Below are 22525 nucleotides of genomic sequence, written 5' to 3'. Positions count from 1 at the left end.
CATACTCGCAGCCTGGAGTGCTAACCAGTCAAGGACAGTGAGAGGTTTCAGTGAGGGGTTTGGCAGGACACTGCACAGTGGATACTCCCTTTGGCTATCGCTTCCTAACAACTGAATTCCAAAGAACTTCTATGCTTTCATGAAGAAAATTCCAGAATAACCTCAATATTACCAAGCAAAGAGCTTTCTAATATGTATGTCAATCTTTAGAGGCAGTCTTTGTTAGAACTGGCAGAAGTCTCAGAACAGACACAGCACACTCGAGTGACAGGCCTCTGTCTCTCTGTCTGTTCTTCCAGACAGGGTATCTCTGCAGCCCTGGCTGTCCTGGAAGTCACTCTGTAGACCATGCTGGCCTCGAACTCAGAGATCCGCCTGCCTCTGCCTCCCAAGTGCTGGGACTAAAGGCATTTGGCACTACCATCTGGCTTAAATGTGGATTCTTACAAAAACCAAGTATGTCCTTGTTAGTTACATCACACACATGTGATATTCAACTTTCACCTATAAAGGCTTCTAAATCAATCCTCTTATCTTTACTATTTCTGGGCCAGACATCCTGCTCCTGTCCCTATGGACAATGGGTGGTCTGGCTGGCCGGGGGTTTAGATAGCTCATCCCCCTCACAAAGCTGGGGTGGCAGGGATTAGAACCTAAACCTTACACTGTGGTAACCTTACCAGAGCAAAGATGCTCTCTCAGCCTGTTGGCACAATGGGACTGTCTGGGCTTCTTACTCTCCAGTGTTCAACTTTGCCTTTACTCCTTCATGATATGCATGGGAATCTGCCTCCAACCATAGCCCAGGGTAAGGACAGGAACCAAGCAAGAAAATGAATGCCCAGTGAGGATTAAACCTTCTGGAGCCTGAGCAGTTTTCTTTAAATGGTGTCTCTGCCTTTACAGGACTAAGACGGGGCAAAAGACACCCTGTCCCACAATCTGGACTCTGCTTCTCAGTTCAAGTTGAGGCTGCAGTGAGCGTTTAACTCAGAGCTCTCTGACACTTACCCTTTGCCACACTTGGGGTTGGGGTTATCAGAAAGGAACATGGGCAGGAATTTCATGAATTCTTTCCCCTGAGGCCTCTGTTTGCCCTCTGGAGTCAGAGGTCTACAGCGGACACAGGTTGGGTCCATCACTGGCAAAAGAGGAGAGCCAATCATTAGAAAAATGGGTGTCAAAACTTAAACAAAACAGCAGCAACAACAAACACTTAGAACTTAACACTTAAGGAGTGTTTAAGACTAAACACAAGGTTTTCTTTCATCTTTCCATCCTCCAAAAGCTTTAGCTCCGTGTGGTTTCAAGACTCAATAACTGAGACTCAAGCCATTCATTTATTAAGCAGGCCATACAGCAAACCCCTTCTGTTTTGAGGAACACCCAAAAGCTCAAGGACTCATGTGTTCAGGAACACCCTCAGCACTTTGAACAGATGCCAGTTGTCACTCTTAAGAAAAGCAGTGAGTGTGCTCTGCACAAATGAAGTCTGACTGGGGACCAAGCACTTGATGTGTCCTTGCTTGATGCAGCTCTGAGAGTCATGTGTGACTGAGCACAGAACAATGACAGAGGGAAGGAGACCCAACACTGACATACCCGCACAAACGAAGGGAAAATGAGATGGCTGAGCGATGCTACCATTTTTCTGAAATCAAAAAAAAAAAAAAAAAAAAAAGTCTGGAAAAGGAGATGGAAGTACCAGAAGCGTTGCAGAACTGGTGAGTGGCATTGTAGAGTCTACAGCAGGAGGATTGTGGCGAGACCCAGTCAAAGTAATCGTCAATCCAGGATGAGGGGGCGAAGCCTATGCGGGTGCTGGAACGAGAAGAGACAGTAATGGGCTTGTCGGGACTCCTGCAAACTCCAGCTCCTTCCCTCCAGCTGACACTGTTGCATGACTGACCAAACCTTCAAGATAACCCATGGCCAGTGAGCCCACTTTGCTTACATGAAACTTGGTCTAACAGACTTTTTGAAATGACAACAAAAAGCAACTTTCCCCAAAGAAAATCTGTTTTTAGTGAGAAATTTCAGGCCTGAGTTGACCCTAGCCATGAGTTCCTCCTCCTGCCCCATTCTGTTCAAGACTGAAAAGGACCAAACGCAGACAGATGACAACTGGTTTGTAATCCTAACATTTCAGAGGCTGAGGCTGAGGCTGAGGCTGAGGCTGGGCCGCTCCAAGTTCAGGGTCAACTTGGAGACCATACAGGGAGAGCGTATCTCAAACTAAACATTAATTAAAGACAAACAGAAGTGCAAAGGACCAGACAACCCTGATACTGACTAGGTGTCCAGCTCAGCCGCGTTAAATATCTGCTGTACCAGGGAGTCATTGTCACAGCCCATGCCACCGCACACCATGTTCTGCCCACTTCGGGAGCTGTAGTTATAGCCTTCCTCCAGGACAAAGTACACGGGTGGGCCCGAGTGCAGGTACTGCCCGAGTGACTTGAAATAGTCAATCACATACGAATCCTGAAAGGGAGACCAAAGAGAAGCTTAACGGGAGACTGCTAAGAATAGAGGTGCCCGGCCGAGCCCCCAACCTGATGACGCATGGCTCTCTCCTTGTGCCAGAGTGCACAGTGACCTCAGGAGCCTGGCTGCTCCACCTCTAAGGCTGTCAGGAAGAGTTAGGAGCTCACAGAGCAGCAGAGCCCTGCAGCAGATCACTGTTGTTGTCTCTTGTATGATCTGCACTCAGAAGCAAGCACTGACACCCACACACGCTCTGAAGACTGTTCAACAGCAGCTACAGTTAAAGGAAGCAGCTTACATTTGGCATTGAGAGAGACTGATCCAATCCGATGTCCACTTTGTGCACTACTGCAATACTGAATGACAGAATGCCCACAAACACGGCTATCTGAAAAAAAGCAAACCACGAGACAACTGCTAATGTGAGCATAAACTGAAGAAGAGAAATAAAATCTTACACACCAAAGACATGACTCCATTGATTTATTTTGGGGTAGTATTAAAGGCTGAACCTCATGCCTTACGTAAGGCTGGGCAAGGACTCTACCACTGAACTACACTCCCAGTCCAAAGCCAGACTTAGTACAGCACCCAACTTACACAACTACATGGCTTTCCACTGCCTCTTGTACACTCATGTGCACGAGTGCAAACACAACACACACAAGCCTAACTCTAATGCTGAACTACAATTCTGTATACACCTTAGAACAGTTGAGTGTGTGAGACACAGTATACACTAGAAGATACCAGGTGAGAGAAACAGGGTTCCACTGGCTATCTCTGCAACAGTCTGCAAAACTACAACTATTTTAAAACAAAAAAACTCCAACTTGGCCAGGCGGTGGTGGCGCACACCCCTTTAATCCCAGCACTTGGGAGGCAGAGGCAGGAGGATTTCTGAGTTCGAGGCCAGCCTGGTCTACAGAGTGAGTTCCAGGACAGCCAGAGCTACACAGAGAAACTGTGTCTCGAAAAAACAAAAAACAAAAAAACAAAAAACAAACCAAAACAAAAAAAAACCCAACTCAAGTCCAATGTTACCCAAACTCTTGCCAATGCCGACTGATTAACAACTGCACTAGGGGTGCAGGAGAGATGGCTCACCAGCCGAGAGGACTTCAGACACACATGCAGGCAAAACACCAATGCACATAAAAGAAAAATAAACATAATTTTTTTTTTTTTTTTTTTTTTAAAAACTACAGTAGAAGAGGAGCCTGCCCCTGTATGGGTTTGCCTTTGTGCTTTCATGCTGTATTAACAAGGCTGGAACCGCCCTCCCAGGACTCTCAGAAGACACATGGTACATCTGGATAGAGAGAGAAGACCGAAACCACAGGAAGGTTCATACCACAATTGGCCGCAGCCAGTCCGTCAGCAGAAGGGGGGCAAAGTAGTTTTTGAAGAATCGAAACAGGTAGCTTTCGGAGGCCTGGGTACCTTGTCCATCATCAGCACCTCTGACACAGCACAGGATGTCCAGACGGTTTTTCTAAGAGTACAGAGATGAAGAGAGGGCATGGAAACAAACCTCCAACTTCACCTAGACTCCAGACTCACACAGGTCCTTGTCCTTACCTCTTGCCTCTTAATATCTAACCCCAACAGGCTCACAAAGCAGGTAATCTGAAGGAGGAAGTCAATGAGGACAGCCATCCCCGCGAACAGAGAGAAGGTGTGGACAGCCGGCATCGAGGACAGCGCCCCTACAGGGAGAGGAAAGCCTGTCACCCACCCAGAGGACCACAGGTCTCTGTGGGTGTGTCCCCACGCACATATGCCATTTCCTCTTGACCCACACTATACTGATCCATTTTAGGATCAAAAATATTTTTAATAAGTTGTCAGTATTTAATAGTGGAATAAAGTTTAAACAAAAATCTAGATTCGCCATATCATTTCAGAGGAAAACGTTTGTGATGCTGGGCCAGCCACATGATCCTAGAAACAAACGAGGAGGATGTTTGCCTCTCTTAGATGGGCCGTGTGCAGTCCTCAGGATGCAGCAGCAGCCTGCCCCCAAGTTTGGTAAAGCCACCCTGACCCTGAGGTGCAGTTTGAGCTGCTAGAAGAGTAAAAAGGTATCTCCCTCCCGCACCTGTGACTATCAAAGGCCCAATAAAGACCACAGGTTTCATGTTGGCTCTACAGAAACAGGAAGTGACATGGTGCCAGCATGCCTCCAATGAAAGCTTGCCAGCTAAACCCCACCTACAACAGCTCTTGTAAGAGCTGGTGGTCACATGGATACTGCAGCTGTGACCTCAGACAATGAAGACTGTCTTCTCTGCAGAGTTCTGGCCTTGTTCAAGGATTGAGCCTCTCTTCCTGCGCTTTGGAGACAGACTGGGCAGGCTACATCATGATTCAGTGACAGCTAGCTCTGCACAGCACAATCCTGATATCTTTGTTCTAGTTGGTTCTAGCTCCCTGTACTGAAGCACTACAAGAAGAAGCTCTGCCCACTAATGAGCCTGTTTCCTCTGGGAGTTTGTGCTCAGGGGAGGCAGCCGGTGTGAAAACAAAGGCAGTGCATCCCGCAAGCCAACCTACGTGGCACTGCCGAGGGCAGAGCCAAGGACTCTGTGGCCATGGAAGAATGCCATTTTCAAATTCTAACACCATAGGCACAAGAAGGGGAGATGGCAGAAGAACCCGAGTCTGTCATCCTCTATCCCAGCATCAGTACTGTGCTGGGACAGAGAAGACGCAAAAGTTGATTTCGGAGACACTGCCAGTTAGCCAAGATACTGCAGTCCAGAAAGTGACACTCCAAGTATGAAGCAAGGTCTCAAAAGGGAGTGACACAGGGCGTAATCAGAAACCCAGCAAGCCACAGCTGGTGCGATCTACAGTAAATTTACCGAAGAAAAATGCTGAGGTCTCAGAAAAGGACGAAAGGAACATGGTCGGGGCCACTTCCCCAAGGATCCTGCCCAGCTGCTGATCCAAGGTCTCCTCCTGAAGACGCTCATCTCTCTTAAAGAAAAAAAAAATGTACTATTAAAATATCTCAGCACCAGAGCTGCCTGGCTCCTGCCATGTGTTAGCTGGAGCAGCTGACTTATCCTATTAGTTGAGCTGGATCACTGATGGAGACCACGGACGGGGGACCAGACAAGAAACTTAGCAACACTGACTCGTGTTATCAGACAACTGCCTGGTACTTGGGTTGCAGGAAGATGGACCAATACACGACACTTGTATGTCACCGAGTCTCTACTCAGACAAAGACTTCAGGCAACTGAGCCCACACCCTACAACAGCAGACTGTGCGGACACTGTGCCCTGAGCGGGGCCTCGGAGCACGGCAAATCTGTTATGTGTCTGCTGTGTGCTAGAAACCATTTCTGTACCATTAATACCTGAAATAATTCCAAGTGTGCTAGCTCCTACTGCACACACGTGACAATGGTATCTAATATCAAGTTCTCATTTTGTATCTACTTCACCAAGTAGGAGAAGGCTGGGGTTCACTAAAGAGACCACAGAGCCATGAAGGGAAAGGCTGTGGAGCTGTCTGTGTTCTCCTAGGGGTGCTGAGCAGCCATCTACAAACCTGAGAGATGAGTTTTACCTGGTAGGTCTGCACTAGAATGAAGATGTTGTCCACCCCGACAGCCAGCACCAGGAAGGGGATGACCTCAATGACTATGAGGGTCAGAGGCATCCCCATGTAGCTGAAGATGCCCAGGGAACAGGCCACCGAGCTGAGCACTATCAGGATCCCCGCAATGCCCAGTGAGATTTTAGAATCCACCTGATGTTGGACAAAATCAAAGGTTATCAGAGAGCTTGCTGTCCTCCCTGTTACAGGGCTCACTCTAAAAAAAACTGTTACATGTACAACTTACAGTGTGAGAGAACACAGAAAGGGAGGTTTCTTCCTGGCAACAAAGTTCATGCCCTTACAGGTATGGACAAAACAGAAAAAAACCGTGGTTTGTGTGAACTGTGTGAAGTAAACCTTAGGAAGTGAAGAAAGTAGACGCAGAAGACAGGAAAGTTATATAGAGTAAACACGACGCTCACAGAAAGAACAGCACATCTGAGGTAACCTGGTAAGGAATGTCTGACTGAGGAAAGGGAGAAAGCACATCACGGCTTGTACTGTCATGTCGAACACCCTTCTGTGTACACAGCATACTCACCAGAAGCCTGCTGCAGCTCTGGATGTGCCCCAGGGCGAGGGAAATGTACAGAAACATCACGGTATAGCTGATGATGACGGTGAATATGTCACTGTTACTTTCCCTATTGAGTTCATCTTCAATGCTTCGCTCAGCAGTGAAAGAAATGGTCAGATTTGGATTCTTGTAGTTTTTCACAAAATTAATAAACCTAAAGAGTGGGCAAATTTTTATATTAAAAACATTTAATTAAAAATTACAGGCTAGAGGAATGTCTCAACACTTAGGACACGAAGACCACCCTGCTTGACATCAGCCCAGGAGCACAGGAGAGGCACACAGAACACAGGAAGCCCAGCCAGGCTGGCTGCCCCACCCTTTGTGGTGGTGCTGGGGATCAAACACAGGACCCTGGGCACTCGAAGGCAAGCTCTCAGCCTCTAAGCTGTAACCCACATCCTGAAATTGTTTACAGCATAGAACAAGTTTAAAACTGGTTCATGTTCTGTTCTGCTTTGTTTTCAGACACATGGCTCACTGTATGCCCGAGCTGCTCTAGAGTTTCTGAGCTACCGGGATCCTTCTGCCTCAGCCTCCCAGTGGTAGGATCACTGGCCTGCACTGTCAAGTTAGACTTAAATGGAACACATGTGAAGAAATAATGTATGTGGAACAACATTTAAAAGTGGACATATAAGATGAACAGCACCTGTCAGACCCGGTCTGATGTCCTCACGATCAGCAGCTTCTCAAACCCACATACAATTAGGGCCCCAAGCAGCCGCAACCATCCAGAGACGAACAAAGTAAAATTATATTTCTTAATTCCAAACTTTGCACAGTAATCCAGAAAGTGTGACACTGGCACAAGGACAGACAAACAAATGCTCAGAAGAAAGAACTTCAGACACATGTGTCTGAGGGACTGACTTCTAGTAAGCACACCATGATCACTCGACAGTACAGAGAAAAATCTTTCAGCAAAGGGTGAAAGAACAGATGGATAGTGTATGCAGAGTGAAGCTGGCCCCTTCCCTCACACCACAGACAGAAATGAATGCCTGGGTGGTAGCACAGGGCTGTTAAAGGCTTAGCAGGACCTGTTCTCAAAAACCCAAGGGCTGGGCAGACAGCTCCACAGCAGAGCATTTGACAAGCATACTAGGGGCCTGGGTTTGAAAGACTTAAATGGATCAAAGGCCTAAACAGAGGACTTAAACTATAAAATTCTCAAAATAAAGCACAAGACTAAGCCTCCTGTCACTGTGTCAGGCCACAGACCCAACCAATCGCACAGGCAACAGAAGGATGGAAACTGAACTTCAAAATGAAAAACTTGTGCTCCAAAAGTTCAAAGGGGAAGAACCACAGAAATAGAGAAAAAAATCTTGAAATCAAGTATCTGATAAGGGACTTCTATTTAGAATATGTAACAAATTTTTGTAACTCTAAATAGAAGAAGCACAAATTATCCAATTAAAATGGGCAAAGGATATGAAGAATAAGTTCACAAAAAGACGTTTAAAAATTTTAATCACCAAGAAAATGCAAATCACAGGGCTGAGGATGTTGCGCCGATGGTGGAACACTCACTGAGCACACACAAAGCCCTACATTCTATCCCTAGCACTGCATGAAACAGGACATGGTGGTGGTGCATGCCTGTAATCCTAGAGGATCATAAGTTCAAGGCCAGCCTCTGCCATACAACAAGTTCAAGGTCACCCTCAGCCATACAGGTTGTCTAAAACACAAACTGGAAATCAGAAACCATAAGTCAGTGCCACCCATCGGAACAGCTGGGATGTCAGGTAAAGCATGCAAGAACAGACTGGAGTCAACACATGGTGGGAAATCAGGTCTTCAAATGGTTAAAGCAGAGTTATTCTAAGATCCAGTGATTCTACTCCTACAGATACTATGTCTCCAAAGGAAGTAAAAATACGTCTGATAAAACTGTGTATACAAATATGCACCGAGCCATTCTTTATAATAGCCAAAAGACAGATGCAACCCAACTGTATGTGGATGACAAATGCACCGATAAAATGAGGTAGAGTTATATGCAGTGGGTATTTGGTCAAAATGAGAAACACAGTACCGCCATGTCACAACCTGGGCACATTACAGTATGCAGAGGAAGCCAGACATGAAAAGTCCACATACGTAACCGTATTCATATAACATTCACAGCATAAAAATATGAGGACAGAAAGATTTGTGGTTGCCTAATGCTGTGGATGAGAGGCTAAGATGGGGTATGCAGGGCGGCTAAAGGGAACTGCATTTATCAGAACACAATCAAAATGTTCTATTAGCTGAGGACTTAAGTGGGATAATCAAAATGAGTGGACTGTACACATCACAAAGGTGTACAGATGCTTCTGTATCCCTGGGTACAAGCACCTGTTAAAACCATCTGCTTCTAGGCAATCTGTTCAAGAACTTCTTAGCATAGCTACTACCAAGTGAAAAGGATCCTGTAACCTAGATCTGCTGCAATACAGAGTGAGGTCCAAGCGCGCGCTGCCCAGGTCCAGCCCCATGAGTGACTCACTCTTTCTCCCAGGCCCAGGCCCTCTGGAGTTTCTCTGTATCATTATAGTAATTATTGACAGGGAACGTAATCACAAGTGCGGTGGCATTATTGTAGTTCTGATCTAGAAAGCAAAAATATGACATCAAAAAGCCAAGTATTAGAATGCAAAGTCAGATAAACATGAGTGGCCACACTCCATTGCTGCTGACTCTGGTTTCCCGACTCAGTGAGCAGCTGGCATAGAACTGGTCTATGCTATTTTAGCTAGTAAATGCAAACAATTCTGACATCTGTCATTCAGGAAGAGTAACCTTCTCACTTAAAAAAGCATAAGCATCAATTCTTGTTTAGTTTCTTTTTTATATATATTTCTATTAATTATGCATGATGGGTTAAACATATTTCATCCACATATATAATGCACTTGCTAACATGATAACATATTGATGTCCCCTGCCCTCCACCCCACCCCATGCTGATCCCATCCTCTTCTAGTCCCTCTTGTATCTCAGAGACAGGGTCTCTCTATATCTCTCTCTATGTCTCTCCCTGGCTGGCTTCAAACACACAAAGATCCACTGCCTCTTCCTCCCAGTGCTGGGATCAAAGGCATGTGCCACCAACGCCTGGTCAATGAGCACTGTGAAGTTCACGATTTCATGCTACTCTCAGTTCTCTTTGGGCTGTAAGCAGCCAGCTGTGAACACTTTCACAGCACACCAGGAAAACACACATCTGTCTTCTCCCTTTGCCCCTTTCACAAAAAGGATCATCTGCTCAACAACGGTATAAAATGGTGTACCCTGGAATCTACTGTGTCATACATCTCGGAACTTTGGAGACTACAGGAGGTAGAGCTGTAGCTAGCCAGGGCCACCTGGCCGAGTTCTAGGCCACCCTGAGCCACAGAATAAGGCCCTGTCTCCAAAAGCAAAACTCAAAACAGAAAAACTTGTGTCTTAAGAGACTGCTCCGTTTCCACAGACATAGAATGCATGCTTATTCTTCTCTGCAGTAGAATATATTCCAGGATAATTTAACTAGGTCCCCATTGCTGGATATCTTTACAAGTTTTAAAAATTACAAACAAAATTACTACAAAGGATCTATAAAATTTTAATATATAGAGGTCGGTCATATCTGTAGAATCAATTTTTACCTGTCATCTTTGAGTCAAAACTATGGACATATCTAATTTTTGATAAGTTCTGTCAAAATTCCCCCCAAAGTTTTGATCCTGTATTTAACAAAAGAGTAACTGAGTCCTCCCTTGGGCCAGGTTTTATTTCATGAGCTGTGGATACACCAAGCAGCGATTCCTGCCTGGGGCTTCCGGTCTAGTAACTAGCCAGCGCTTGCCATGTTTTCTCAGTATCTGGCCTATGTCAGTTTGTTAGGTACAAAGACAGAAGTGAGATGCACTTCACAAAGGCGTGGGCTTGAGTATTTCCTTATGTAAACAAAGGCATTTGTGGGGCTGCTCGGATGGCTTAGCAGGCGAGACACACTTGCTATGCAAACACCAAAACCTGAGTTTGGACCCCAGAACCCCCTAAGAAGGTGAGAATAGGGCACTCATCCCACCTATTACCCAGCATTGTGTGTGTGTGTGTGGGGGAGACAGGAGGATCTCTGGGCTTGCTGGCCACCAGCACAGCTTCAAGTTCAGTGAGAAACCCTGTCTCAAAGGAATAAAGTAGGCAGTGACAGAGCAGGACACTCCTCTGGCCTTTGTATACACCAACAGGCATGCTGTCCCTACCCTGCCACGTGACCTACGTGTGCACATGCACATGCACACAGCACCTATATTGCTTCTTTTAACTTTCAAGTACTTTAAAACTTGATCCCCTTCGTCACCATACAGCTCTTTTTATTAAACCGGAATATTGTTTGTTACGAGTAGTAATGGGGGTGTGTGAGTGTGTGTGTGTGTGAATGTATGTGTATGCACTTTCTTGGCATTAACTTTTTTTTTTTTAAAGAATTATTTTATACATGTGAGTACACTGTTGCTGTCTTCAGACACACCAGAAGAGGGCATCGGATCCCATTGGAGATGGTTGTGAGCCATTGTGTGGGTGCTGGGAATTGAACTCAGGACTTCTGGAAGAGCAGTGCTCCTAACCACTGAGTCAGCTCTCTAGGCCCCTTGCTGTTTACTTTTAATTGTTTTGAAAGGCAAGCAAGCAAACTTTATCGAGAAAAAATAGCTCCCTGTAGCCAGAAAGGTACTAAAAATAAAATTTCCTCTTGCCTTCACACAAACTATATAACTTCTCTCACACTTATCTTCAAAATTCTGAGTCAAATTCAATTTTGCTTTTTGTAGCTTTTGCGTTATCTTTGTTGCCTATGAATGCATACTCTTATCTTAAAAATTATTTTTAAAAATCCTAAGTTTTCTTTCAATTCTTTAATAGTTTCATTTTTCACACACCCATCTTTGATTTCCTGGACACTGGTGGAAGGAATAAAAACCCATATCCATTTTCCCTGTGGGAAGGCCAGGTACTGATACCATCCTTTTCCCCTCAGAAGAAAGGGCTCCCTAAACACAAACAGAGTCTCTGTAGCCCTGGCTAACCTAAAACCCTGTGGACCAGGCTGGTCTAGAACTCAGAGATCCACCTCCCTCTACTTCCCAAGGTGTGAGCCGCCACTACCTGACAAGAAAGAGCTTTTTATGACAACGACCTTTTTATACGGCAGAACACATCAAATACAGATCACAACTTCTCCCCTGCCAGGGAGCAAGGGAACAAAAGGCATCTGGTCTCCTTAGCTGCGGGAGAAAAACCTGTTTGGCTGGCAGCAACTGCAGATGCTGGCGGTGTTCTAACCTTTACCTAGCAAGACCTGTGTCCAAAGCAGTGCCACAGGGCACCAAGTGCCACAGAGCAGTCCTTCCTGCTATGAGTGCTCACTGTCCTCACTGGTTTGTTTCCTTGCTTTGTTGAGACACGGTCCGGTCTCAGTATCCAGCCTAGGCGATAGCAAACTCATGATCCTCCTGTTCGTCCTCCGAGTGCCGAGGCCAGTAGGTGTGTACCTCCACACATGGCTCACTTCCCTTAAATCCAGGGTAAAATTCAAATCCAAAGCTAAAGGAGATATTGTGGGGACTCAATAGATGGGGAAATAAGACTACCCATTTCCTGAATTTGGTGAGCACCATTGCAGGCTAAGGACAGAACCAGGATGGCTCTGTGGACCAGGAACTTCTTACCATCATAGCCACCCAACACAAGCCACGGGAACACCGGTCCTCCAAATGTACCCAGGCAAGGACCGTGGAGCAAACTCGTGTCATTCAAGGAGGCAGGAGCCCTGCCAAAAGTTCAGAAGTCATCATTAGAACCTTCAAGTCATCACAGCAGCCCAAACACTCGGACGGCATATCTGCACTCTGAATCCACGGTGTTTGTGGTAGTGTTCCCTCACGTCTCGCTGCGTGACTTCAATGCAGCATGGGCTCTGGACACATGTGTACTTTGCATAGCATGTGCATGACATCATATCCCACACCAACAGAGCCGTCTGACCCAAGACTCCTGCATGTCACAGACTGCGGTGCACAACTGTGCACATGGTTTTTTGCTCTTCTAAGGAAAACAAAACCTTTCAGTATTTCTGTCCAGATCGTTCCCCAGCATGTACAAATTATAATAGTCTATATTTGGACTATATTGTGTTAGAATGATTTGATTTTTAAATCTAATGCTTGAAAAGTTTCATAAAATTTGTTAAAGGAACCATGGCTTGGGATTAAGTCAGAATTTCCAACAATTTCTAATTGCGTTCTGCTGTGGCCAACGTCCACCCAAGATTTCATTCTTGATGTGAAAGCACGTAAGCATACCCACCTGACTGGCATGTATATTCACTCTCATCTTTAACATGCTTCTAAGTGTACCAAAAAAGGGAGGCCTCACGCAGTAAAACTAATTAACTAACAACGATAGACGGTTCTATTTGAAGAACAAGAAACACCACAGTGGGCTCCTGACTCTTAGGAGGAAGGATGGACCTGTAAGCTGCTGATGTACCTGTTAAGGCCGAGAGGTACCTGGTACACAGTACACACGGAGAAAGCTCCTCCCCCAGGGCCTCTGCTGCCTCTGCCTTTGCTACTGAAAGAAAATTTTAAAATAGTCCCAAACTAATAAAATAACAGGGCCCTGTGATTCCTTTTCCTAACCTAAATAGTTTAAAATGCCTGTCAACAGGTTTGGGCCCAATTAATTAGTTACAGAAAATATAGAGTTATAGGACCAAGGACGAAGGCCTGTTGAGCCTCCCAAGGACTTGGCCAGACACATAGATAAAAAATATACAAAGACATCCTTTGAAGAACAGAGATATGTCCAAGTGAGTAATGGGCCATCTGGTCTTCCTCCAGACCCTTGCCCCCTCCCCTTGAGGTCTTCTCAAGGTCCAAGAAACTGCAATTAACTAGATACTATGCTAACTTAGACTGGACAGTCTGCTGATGTAAAGCAACCAATCATGTGTACCCGCGTAAAAATCTCCCAATTCCCCCACCCCTTGACTATATAAGTCTTAATTCTTAGAGCCTCGAGGTCAGTCCCTCTATCCCCTATGTGAGATATGGAGATATAGACTGGCCCAGAGCTCTGATATTACACTACCTCATGTATTTACATCAAGCTGGTGTCTCGTGAGTTTTTTTGGGTGGGCGCCGTCCTGAGACTTGAGTGAGAATCCCCCTTTGAGTCCTTTCACTACGAGTGCTGCCTGGATGCGTTCCTCTGACACCCACAGGCCTCCTCCTCCTTCCCTTCCCCTGTGCACTGTCCATGCTAGAGCAGCACAAACCCAAGCCTTTTCTGCCCAGCCTTAGTGTCCTCACAGTCCCAGTCGCCACCTGACGTGACAGATGTCATACAGCATGGCATACAGTCATATACCATGCACCCACTTCTCTGGATGGCAGACAAGACACAGGAGAAGGTCGCATGGGATAATATCGCTTAATGAGATAAACATAATGGGTTTATCCGTATGGGTAAATACCCATTATGTTTGTACTAAATTAACATTGATATTTTCATAATGTGCTTCTACTGTGAAGCACATATATAATTTATTTATCTATTTATTTATTTTTAATTTATTGTTGGTCTCCCTCCATTAGGACTTGAGCTTCTCAATGCACATCTGGCTCCATCTATGGGTCTCCAGTTGTAAGAAAAGAGTAAGCAACAGAAGTTCTCACATACCAAGAGGGCATATAGACGGCTGTGCCACTTACCGGACACAGTACAGAAAGTGTGTGTGGTAATCGGCATACACATAGAAGTCATCTCCTACTTGGTTGTCCAGCACCGTGTGGCTGTTCTGGAAGTAATTTAACACACTCATAATGGTGCAGTTCTTGTTGTACGGAGCTAGAGGAGCCACACATATGTCCTGAAGTGTCACCGTTTCATTGTTGTAAGACGCAGTAATACTTTCAATGGCAATCTGTAAGTCCAGAACCTAAAAGATTTGGAAAGTAAGCAAACCCAGAAAAGTGTCAGGTTTCCTCAGCTCTTTACTAACCAGCACTGCCCTGAGAACTCAGGCGATAAAGGCCTTCTGAGGATGCACTTCCTAGGATTGGGAAAAATTATTAACAGCGTGGTGAGAGCCAAAGGCCCCTCTTAACAGAAAATTGGGATGAAGAACTCTGGTTCAGTGTCTGGTAAAGGGACATCATTACCATAACATGGATCTCAACAAGAGACACAGAATCACCCTTCACCCTATTCCAGTGTCCACCAACAAGGCTCCAGTTTGGGAGCAAATTTCTGGTCTTCTTGACATCGTCCCTTGCTAAAAATATACCACTCCCTGCCTTGCCGTAACCATTTGTGTGTGCTTTGCCCCATGACTGTGAGAGTGTGTGTGTGTGTGTGTGTGTGTGTGTGTGTGTGCATATTTTCTGATAGAGACTATTATCTGGGAAGAAAATTTTCACTGAAAAATTGCCTCCGCCAAACTGGCCTATGGGCATATGGGCATGGGACAGTCTTTAACTGTTAATTATATAGAACGGCTCAGGTTCCTGTGGGCAGCACACTCCCTGGGCAGGAAGGAAGCTGGCTGAGCATAAGCCTGCCTGACAAGTAGCAGCACCACCTTCTATAGTTCCTGCTGCACTTGCTTGGCTGTGATGTGAGTCACCCTGGGATTGGAACTCACTGGGAATAACGCTGTGTGGAACAGCAAACGGGCTGCCTTCAAGTTCCTGCCTTCCATTCCTGCTTGACCTTCCTTGGTGACGAACTTGCTCTGAAACTTTAAGCCATAAGGCGTTCTTCCCCTGTGTAGGTCTGGGTCAGGTTGGTTATCACAACAGAAATAAATAGGACAGATACTCCAGCTTCCTTAGAACGATGACCAAAGATGGCAGCTTACCTGGTGCAGAATCTCTTTGTTCAGCGGAGGTCCGAAGGGCACATCAGCTCCTGAGGGGTATGGCTCGTAGATATGGACACCAGTGTTGGGGGCCTGGATAATAAGCTGCTCCGTGCGAAAGAAAGGCCCAAAGTGCTTGTCAAAGTACTCCTTCTCCAAGCGGGCCTGACTGTGAGGGGCTGACCAGAGCTCCACAGGATTGGTGGTGACTTGGACAAATACCAGGCCAGAAGAGCACGCAGCGATGAAGACCAATGAGAAGAAAATGACGAAGGCGGGATTTCGGACACAGAAAGCCCCCCACTTTGTGAACATGCGCCTCAGATAGTCATCAAATGCTGCACCAAGTGGGTCACAGCACGAGGCCTCCCCTGCGGGAGAGGAAAGGAGGAGGTTACTAGCCATTCTGAAAGAAAGCCAGGGCGGACAAGGAAAGTATTAACTGCTCCACTGGGTGCCCGGAATCCAGTCCTAGGCCTGCCATGCTTGAGGGCCCTCTGGTGACCTCATTTCACTCAGCTCTGCCCTCAGGGCTTCTGTGGCTCCTCCCTCAGCCCATAATTACACCATTGCTGTTAATTACTTAGTTCTGAGGTAGCACACTGATGCCTAGTCTCTGCCAGAAGGCAAGCACTATGTCTGCCTTCACTACGGCCATATCCTTGTATCCTCTCAGGCCGACAGAACCAAACCCCTGACCTGCAGAGACGCCTACCTTTGTCACTGCTGTTCACAGAAAAGGCAATGTTGCTGTCAATGGGGGTGTACTCAGACACAAAGTACCGCCTTCTGAAAGAGAAGCACAGAAGTGGGGTCGGCAGACTTGTTAGTGTTACAGTGCAGCTCACTCCTGGCCTTGTCCCCATTCCCTGTTGTTCCTGCCTGGGCCACCAGCCTCGAGGAGATCTAGGAAGGCATTAAAATGACAAAGCACTGACAGTAACTTCATATTGGAATCCACAAGTGACTTTTAGATCCTTTGAAAACGTATTGTCAATAGCAATGAGTATCCCAGTGCCCAGAGCAGGGCCCTCAAGGCGGTGGCCTAACGAAAGGAACCAGAAACAGTCTGAGCAGAAGGATGCCAGGCCTAGGGCAGACAAGTGTCCCAGTGCCCAGAGCAGGGCCCTCAAGGCCGTGGCCTAACGAAAGGAACCAGAAACAGTCTGAGCAGAAAGATGCCAGGCCTAGGGCAGACAAGTGTCCCAGTGCCCAGAGCAGGGCCCTCAAGGCCGTGGCCTAACGAAAGGAACCAGAAACAGTCTGAGCAGAAGGATGCCAGGCCTAGGGCAGACAAGTGTCCCAGTGCCCAGAGCAGGGCCCTCAAGGCCGTGGCCTAACAAAAGGAACCAGAAACAGCTTGAGCAGAAGGATGCCAACCCTAGGGCAGACAAGTGTCCAGTGCATCTGGGTGGGAGCACATCCAAAGAACACAGGAGCCTGTGGGAAGAAACTGCAATGCCCGATAGAAGACGGTCCACAGAACAGATAAATCTAAAAGGTACGCTACTGAGTGAGTAGAGAAGGGTCCTACTAGTAAATGACGAGGGAGACAGAGAGACAGAGAGACACACAGAGAGAAAACCCAACCCATAATCACCCTCGGGCAAACAGCACAGATTTTTAAAAGACCCACAGCAGGAGCAGGCTTGAGGAGAAACAGTGTTAGCAGCCAAAACAGAGGGTAACTGATCAAAACTGTTCTTTGTGTGCACACATGCACACGGATATACACATATGAACACATACAAATCTATATTGCTTTAAAATAAGCTGTGGATGTAGGACTGCAGCACTGCACGTAACGAGATTCTGGTCAGATGTGGTTCACACAGACTGCCTGGGTTACTGCAAGGTAAATCAGTATAACTTACTTCCAATGGTTAAATATATAAACAAAACCTGATTTACCAGCTGCAGGGCACGAGCCATCCAGGGGATGGTGCCCATCTAGATAGTTATTTCCTGTCTGGATTAACTAAAGTCACTTGTGAGCTAAAGGTGCCATGTGGGCAATTTTGCTCTTCTTGTCTTGAAGAAAACAAACCAACCAACCAGCTTACCTGTGGCACCACACTGCCAACAGTCCTCCAAAAAACACAAACAGAAACGCCATGTAGGTGACCCACATGATGACATACATGGCGTCCAAGCCCAAGATCCTCCAGGGCACAGGAGGCGGTGGGGGCTGGGGTTTGGGGCCACAGACGAGGGAGCAGTCCAGGCAGCTACATGGCCCTGTGACCTCATCCACAGACTCGTTGCAGCCTTTTGTGGTATTTCTCATGGGCTCCATCCCAAGGACTGGAACATCTACAAGAAGAGATTATGCTGAATTAGGACCTCATGAGAATCCGTTCCAAGTTGTGTATCTGCTTATATTTAAACCCAATGGAGGGCACACAGGGGTACAGTGTGGTGCAGCTGACCATGAAGGATGGAGGGAGGGCTGCTGTGTAACCACACATTAAGCTTTGTTGCTGTCTCTTAGGATTTAGGGGTGGGGTGGAGTGGGTACTGACAATGTCCTACGCAGGCCAAGCTGGCCTAGAACAGATGTAGCCGAGTGTAACTGAGCTTCTGACTCTTCCCCGTATCTCCTGAGTGTAGCTGTGTGCAGTGCACGCCTGAAGGCTTCCAAGCAAGCACTCTCAGCTAGGTTCCCATGCCTAATGTGTTGTGATGCCAGTCAACAACTCCATGTACAGTGTGTGCCCTGACTTCCACCAACCATCTAAGCTGGATCATCAATGAGTCTGGCTTCCATTCTGAACAGCTGGTCTAATACCACAGTAGACACATCTCTCACACACACACACACGCACGCACGCACGCACGCACTTCAGTATTGTAGTAACATTATCAATTCCTAAGAGCAATTCCTTTCTCACTGAGCCCTCTCAAGTTAAACCAAATGTCCTACTTCTCTCTCTGAATTTATGTTTCTATAGCTGATTACGATTCTTGAGTTTTAAAGGAAAATAATAACCTCGGCAAATTTGAGAGCCGTCATCCCTACCTGAAAATATGGGAATGATGGTAAATGGCGCTTGTCCGTTGTCTTTATTGAACATGTACTCAATCCAGTTGGTGGCGTTGCAGGCATGGATGTCCCTTCCACACAGGAGTCCTAAGGCCTTCTCGTTACTGGAAGGCGCCTCCACATCACGGCAGGCATTGTACATAGCTACAATAGGAATCCCAAGGAAAAAAGAGAGAGACGCTATGCTTGCTTGAATTCACCACTCAGATCTAACTGAAGGCCTCTGTGCTGGCACACAGGAGCCAGCAGGTCTGGGGCATTGCGAGACAGGGAGGGAAGGACACTCAGAACAGGAAAGGGACCAGCATCCAAGTGCTCTCCCAACAGCTTCGAGAAATCCCACCCACTCAGTAGAGTCAGGAGAAAGAACCTCACTCTGGCAACTCTGCGGTGGGAGGCCACAACGCAGAAGGACTGAGGACTTAAAGGGATCACACAGGAACCAACTTAGTTATAACTTGTGGGTCCTTTCATCTTCCCCTAAACTCCCAGGAGACAGCTGTACAGTCACTGCTTTTCACCCTAGAGAAGTAGCTTAACCAGTGTGACAAGGGCTGGAATAGATTCCACTTGGCCTTGATACTGGCTGGAAAGGACATGTTTGACTGTGTGTAAGCTCTGATGTGTGTCTGGAGCCCTCAGTCCCTAGGAGTATGAGGATTACACGAGCCACCACACTTTCCTGTGTTTCAAGATGTATGCCCATGGATCCAGCTCAACAGGTTTTTGAAGTAAGGATGCAAATATGAACAAAGTATATTGCTGTATACGAAAGAACAAGAGAACACCACAGCGTGGCTCATTATTCTGTGTGCTGTTTTAAAACAGCACAAGCAAAAAAGCTATACCAAGGGTGTATCTTTAAAAAGACAAAACCACAAAACAACTTTGAGCTAGGATTGTGGGTGCACGCCTTTGATCCTAGCGTGTGGAAGGTGGAGACGGGAGGATCAGGAGTTCAAGGCCAACCTTTGTGATATACTGAGTTTGGAGCCAATTCTGAGACTGTCTCAAAAACAACAAAACTCACAACCCCACACAAAAACTCCCAAATAAACAAAAACAAACTTTACTGAATGCCAAAAATGTGACTACACATCCCATAATATATCCACTTGAGGCGTGCTGCTAGACCACGTGACAAGCATGTTTAGTCTCACATGAAACCAACGAACTATTTTTGACCTGCTGTTGACTTAGGATTCCCTCCGGATGGTGGAGCCCCCACTGTGCTGACCCTCCCCAGCATCTCCAGCGGTTGAACATCCCCAGTGATACCCTGATATCCGCGCACTTCTTCATACAGACTTTGGTGAAGTGTCTATTCAGACTCCTTGGCCATTTTTGAACTCACACTGTTTACGTGTGTAGAGTTTTGGCAGTTCTCTGTGTGCTTAGGTAAGTGTTCATAACCAGACAGGCCAGTGTAAACATCCCCAGTCCTTGCCCTGTTCTCTAGCTGTTGGCACACTTTCACAATGACCTCAGCTGGGTTTCCTGGCTCACACGGATTTCGGGTTTCTTTGGGAGGATCTACCTGCTCACACACATTCATGGTTCCTGTACGGGCTTCCTGCCCATGTGTCCATGGTTTCTGGGTGTCTCTGCCCACACATGCTCAGTGTCCATAAGGAGACACTGAATGTCTGAGATAGTGGTGTATCTATCTTCAGCTTCATCAGGTATTGCAAAATTGTTTTTCAAATGGTTTCAAACATTCAAACAGCAGCCATAAGGGGCAGTCAGTCTATTGATTCCCTCTTGCTTCATGTCCTTACAAAGAGCTAGAACTGACTTACTCTGTGCCAATCTGACATGACATGAGGTGAGATACACTGGAGTGTCTGTATTTCATGGATTGCTCTGCCTTTATTTTCTTGTCAAGAAATATTTCCTTACCTTTAAAGTCATAAACCTCCCCCCCCCCATGTTTATTTGTACATATTTCCAAGTATTTTTTATCTGTATGACTTTTAATATACATACTAAAATATTGATGAATATATCAGTTTTACTTTCCATTGATCAACCCCCCCCCCCCATTCTCTCAAGGGTTTGTAATGATACAGCTGTGTGGAACACTAATCCGCACACGATTGTCTCTGGCCCGGACACTCTGTCAGGATCCATGCTTCACACAGGGTTGTCTCTGGCCAGGAAACTCCCCTTAGGCTGCTACAACACATCTTCTAGAAGATTCTGTCATTTGTGTCACTTTGTGAACGGGACTTATTTCCAATGAAGAGATTTAAAAATAGTTTGGTTTTTGTTGTTTTGAGATACAATGTATGTACTTCAGGTTGACCTCCATTTCCTGATCCTCTTGCCTCAGCCTCCGAATTCCGAATGGTCCTTTGTTGGGGACTGGTCTGATGCTGCTATGTATTCTAATGCTAAATACTGGCCCCCCAAGATCTGGTTGCAGTCTAGAGGTTGTTCTCACAAACACCAAATGAGGTTCTGTAAACTATGCTCACCTATGTTCTCTGATTGGTTAGATAAAAGTGGCTGACAGCCAATTACTGGGGAGAACAGAGGTAGGTGGGGCTTCAGTTTCAGGGTTCAGGATTGCATGTAGGGTCCACAAGGGAGAGGAGAAAGCATATGACAGACTGATGGAGCAGAAATAACCCAGGTGAGACTCAAACAGGAGGTAACTTGGGGAGTGCAGCTGAGAAATAGCCAGTCTAGCATAGAAAAATAGTTTAGGGGTAATGGCCCAGTATTGCACTGAAGCTGATTAAATAAATCCATTGGGCTTGGACTCTATTCTTGGGGGGCTGGATGGGTCATAATAAGAATAGAGTTATTAAATATCCTATAATAATAGTCATTATAATTAACTCTACTGATCTTATTGACCCTAGTACATTTAAGCATTATTAAATTCACACAGAACACTGCACATCATTATGTCATTTTCAAACAAAGCGTGCTTTCTTCTTATGTTCCCCTCTTCCCTCATCTCTCCCAACCCTCTGTCTGTCACTGTCATCTCCCAGGGCCTCCCGTCTGGTCTCCTGCCCATCTTTAGCACCTCTTTTAGCCTCTCTTGCTTTTCATTCTAGTGTATACTCACACTTATGCGTGCACAGGTGAGTGTGCATGCGTGTGTGTGTTAGAGCTAGGATTTGCACAGGCGAGAGAGAGAACACGCGAGTGTGCATGCATGTGTGTGTGTGTGTTAGAGCTAGGATTTGCACAGGCGAGAGAGAGAACACGCGAGTGTGCATGCATGTGTGTGTTAGAGCTAGGATTTGCACAGGCGAGCGAGAGAACACGCGAGTGTGCATGCGTGCATGTGTGTTAGAGCTAGGATTTGCACAGGCGAGAGAGAGAACACGCGAGTGTGCATGCGTGCGTGTGTGTTAGAGCTAGGATTTGCACAGGCGAGTGAGAGAACACGCGAGTGTGCATGCGTGTGTGTGTGTGTGTGTGTGTGTGTTAGAGCTGGGATTTGCACAGGCGAGAGAGAGAACACGCGAGTGTGCATGCATGTGTGTGTGTGTTAGAGCTAGGATTTGCACAGGCAAGAGAGAGAACACGCGAGTGTGCATGCGTGTGTGTGTGTGTTAGAGCTAGGATTTGCACAGGCGAGCGAGAGAACACGCGGTTTTTCGTTCTTTTGGCTTTAGATCACTTTGCTTAATATTCTATTTTCTAGATCCGACCATTTTTTTTTTTTTTTTGAAAATTCCAATTTTCTTTACAGCTGAACAAAACTGCACTGTATGTATGTCTCAGGTTTTCTTTACCCATTCATCTGTCGATGGGTATCAAGGTGGCTTCCAATTCCTAGCTAGTGTGAACTGGGCAGCAGCGAACAGATGTGTACATATCTCACAGGTATGTGGACGCCTCTGAGTCCACCCAGGTGGGTTCTATTACGTTTTAGACTGC

General features: G+C 46.3%; 1 protein-coding gene across 1 annotated transcript in view; it reads right to left on the bottom strand.

The window, feature by feature from the left end:
- The window catches only part of Npc1 (NPC intracellular cholesterol transporter 1), a 46072-nt gene that overhangs the window by 5629 nt on the left and 17918 nt on the right, over positions 1 to 22525 (bottom strand). Inside the window, exons 5-20 of the mRNA XM_034517728.2 lie at positions 18602 to 18769; positions 17646 to 17895; positions 16298 to 16371; positions 15583 to 15953; positions 14435 to 14661; positions 12389 to 12489; positions 9178 to 9280; positions 6642 to 6831; positions 6068 to 6250; positions 5355 to 5469; positions 4069 to 4196; positions 3842 to 3982; positions 2786 to 2875; positions 2294 to 2484; positions 1706 to 1821; positions 1012 to 1141 (exon numbers count right to left, since the gene is read on the bottom strand). Coding sequence (XP_034373619.1) covers positions 1012 to 1141; positions 1706 to 1821; positions 2294 to 2484; positions 2786 to 2875; positions 3842 to 3982; positions 4069 to 4196; positions 5355 to 5469; positions 6068 to 6250; positions 6642 to 6831; positions 9178 to 9280; positions 12389 to 12489; positions 14435 to 14661; positions 15583 to 15953; positions 16298 to 16371; positions 17646 to 17895; positions 18602 to 18769 — 2578 coding nt within the window. The remainder of the gene's footprint in view (positions 1 to 1011; positions 1142 to 1705; positions 1822 to 2293; positions 2485 to 2785; positions 2876 to 3841; positions 3983 to 4068; positions 4197 to 5354; positions 5470 to 6067; positions 6251 to 6641; positions 6832 to 9177; positions 9281 to 12388; positions 12490 to 14434; positions 14662 to 15582; positions 15954 to 16297; positions 16372 to 17645; positions 17896 to 18601; positions 18770 to 22525) is intronic.

This window comes from Arvicanthis niloticus, chromosome 14, assembly GCF_011762505.2.
Source record: "Arvicanthis niloticus isolate mArvNil1 chromosome 14, mArvNil1.pat.X, whole genome shotgun sequence".
NCBI lineage: Eukaryota > Metazoa > Chordata > Mammalia > Rodentia > Muridae > Arvicanthis > Arvicanthis niloticus.
The sequence above is the reverse complement of the archived record's forward strand: the minus strand, read 5'-3'. Positions and strand labels throughout refer to the sequence as shown.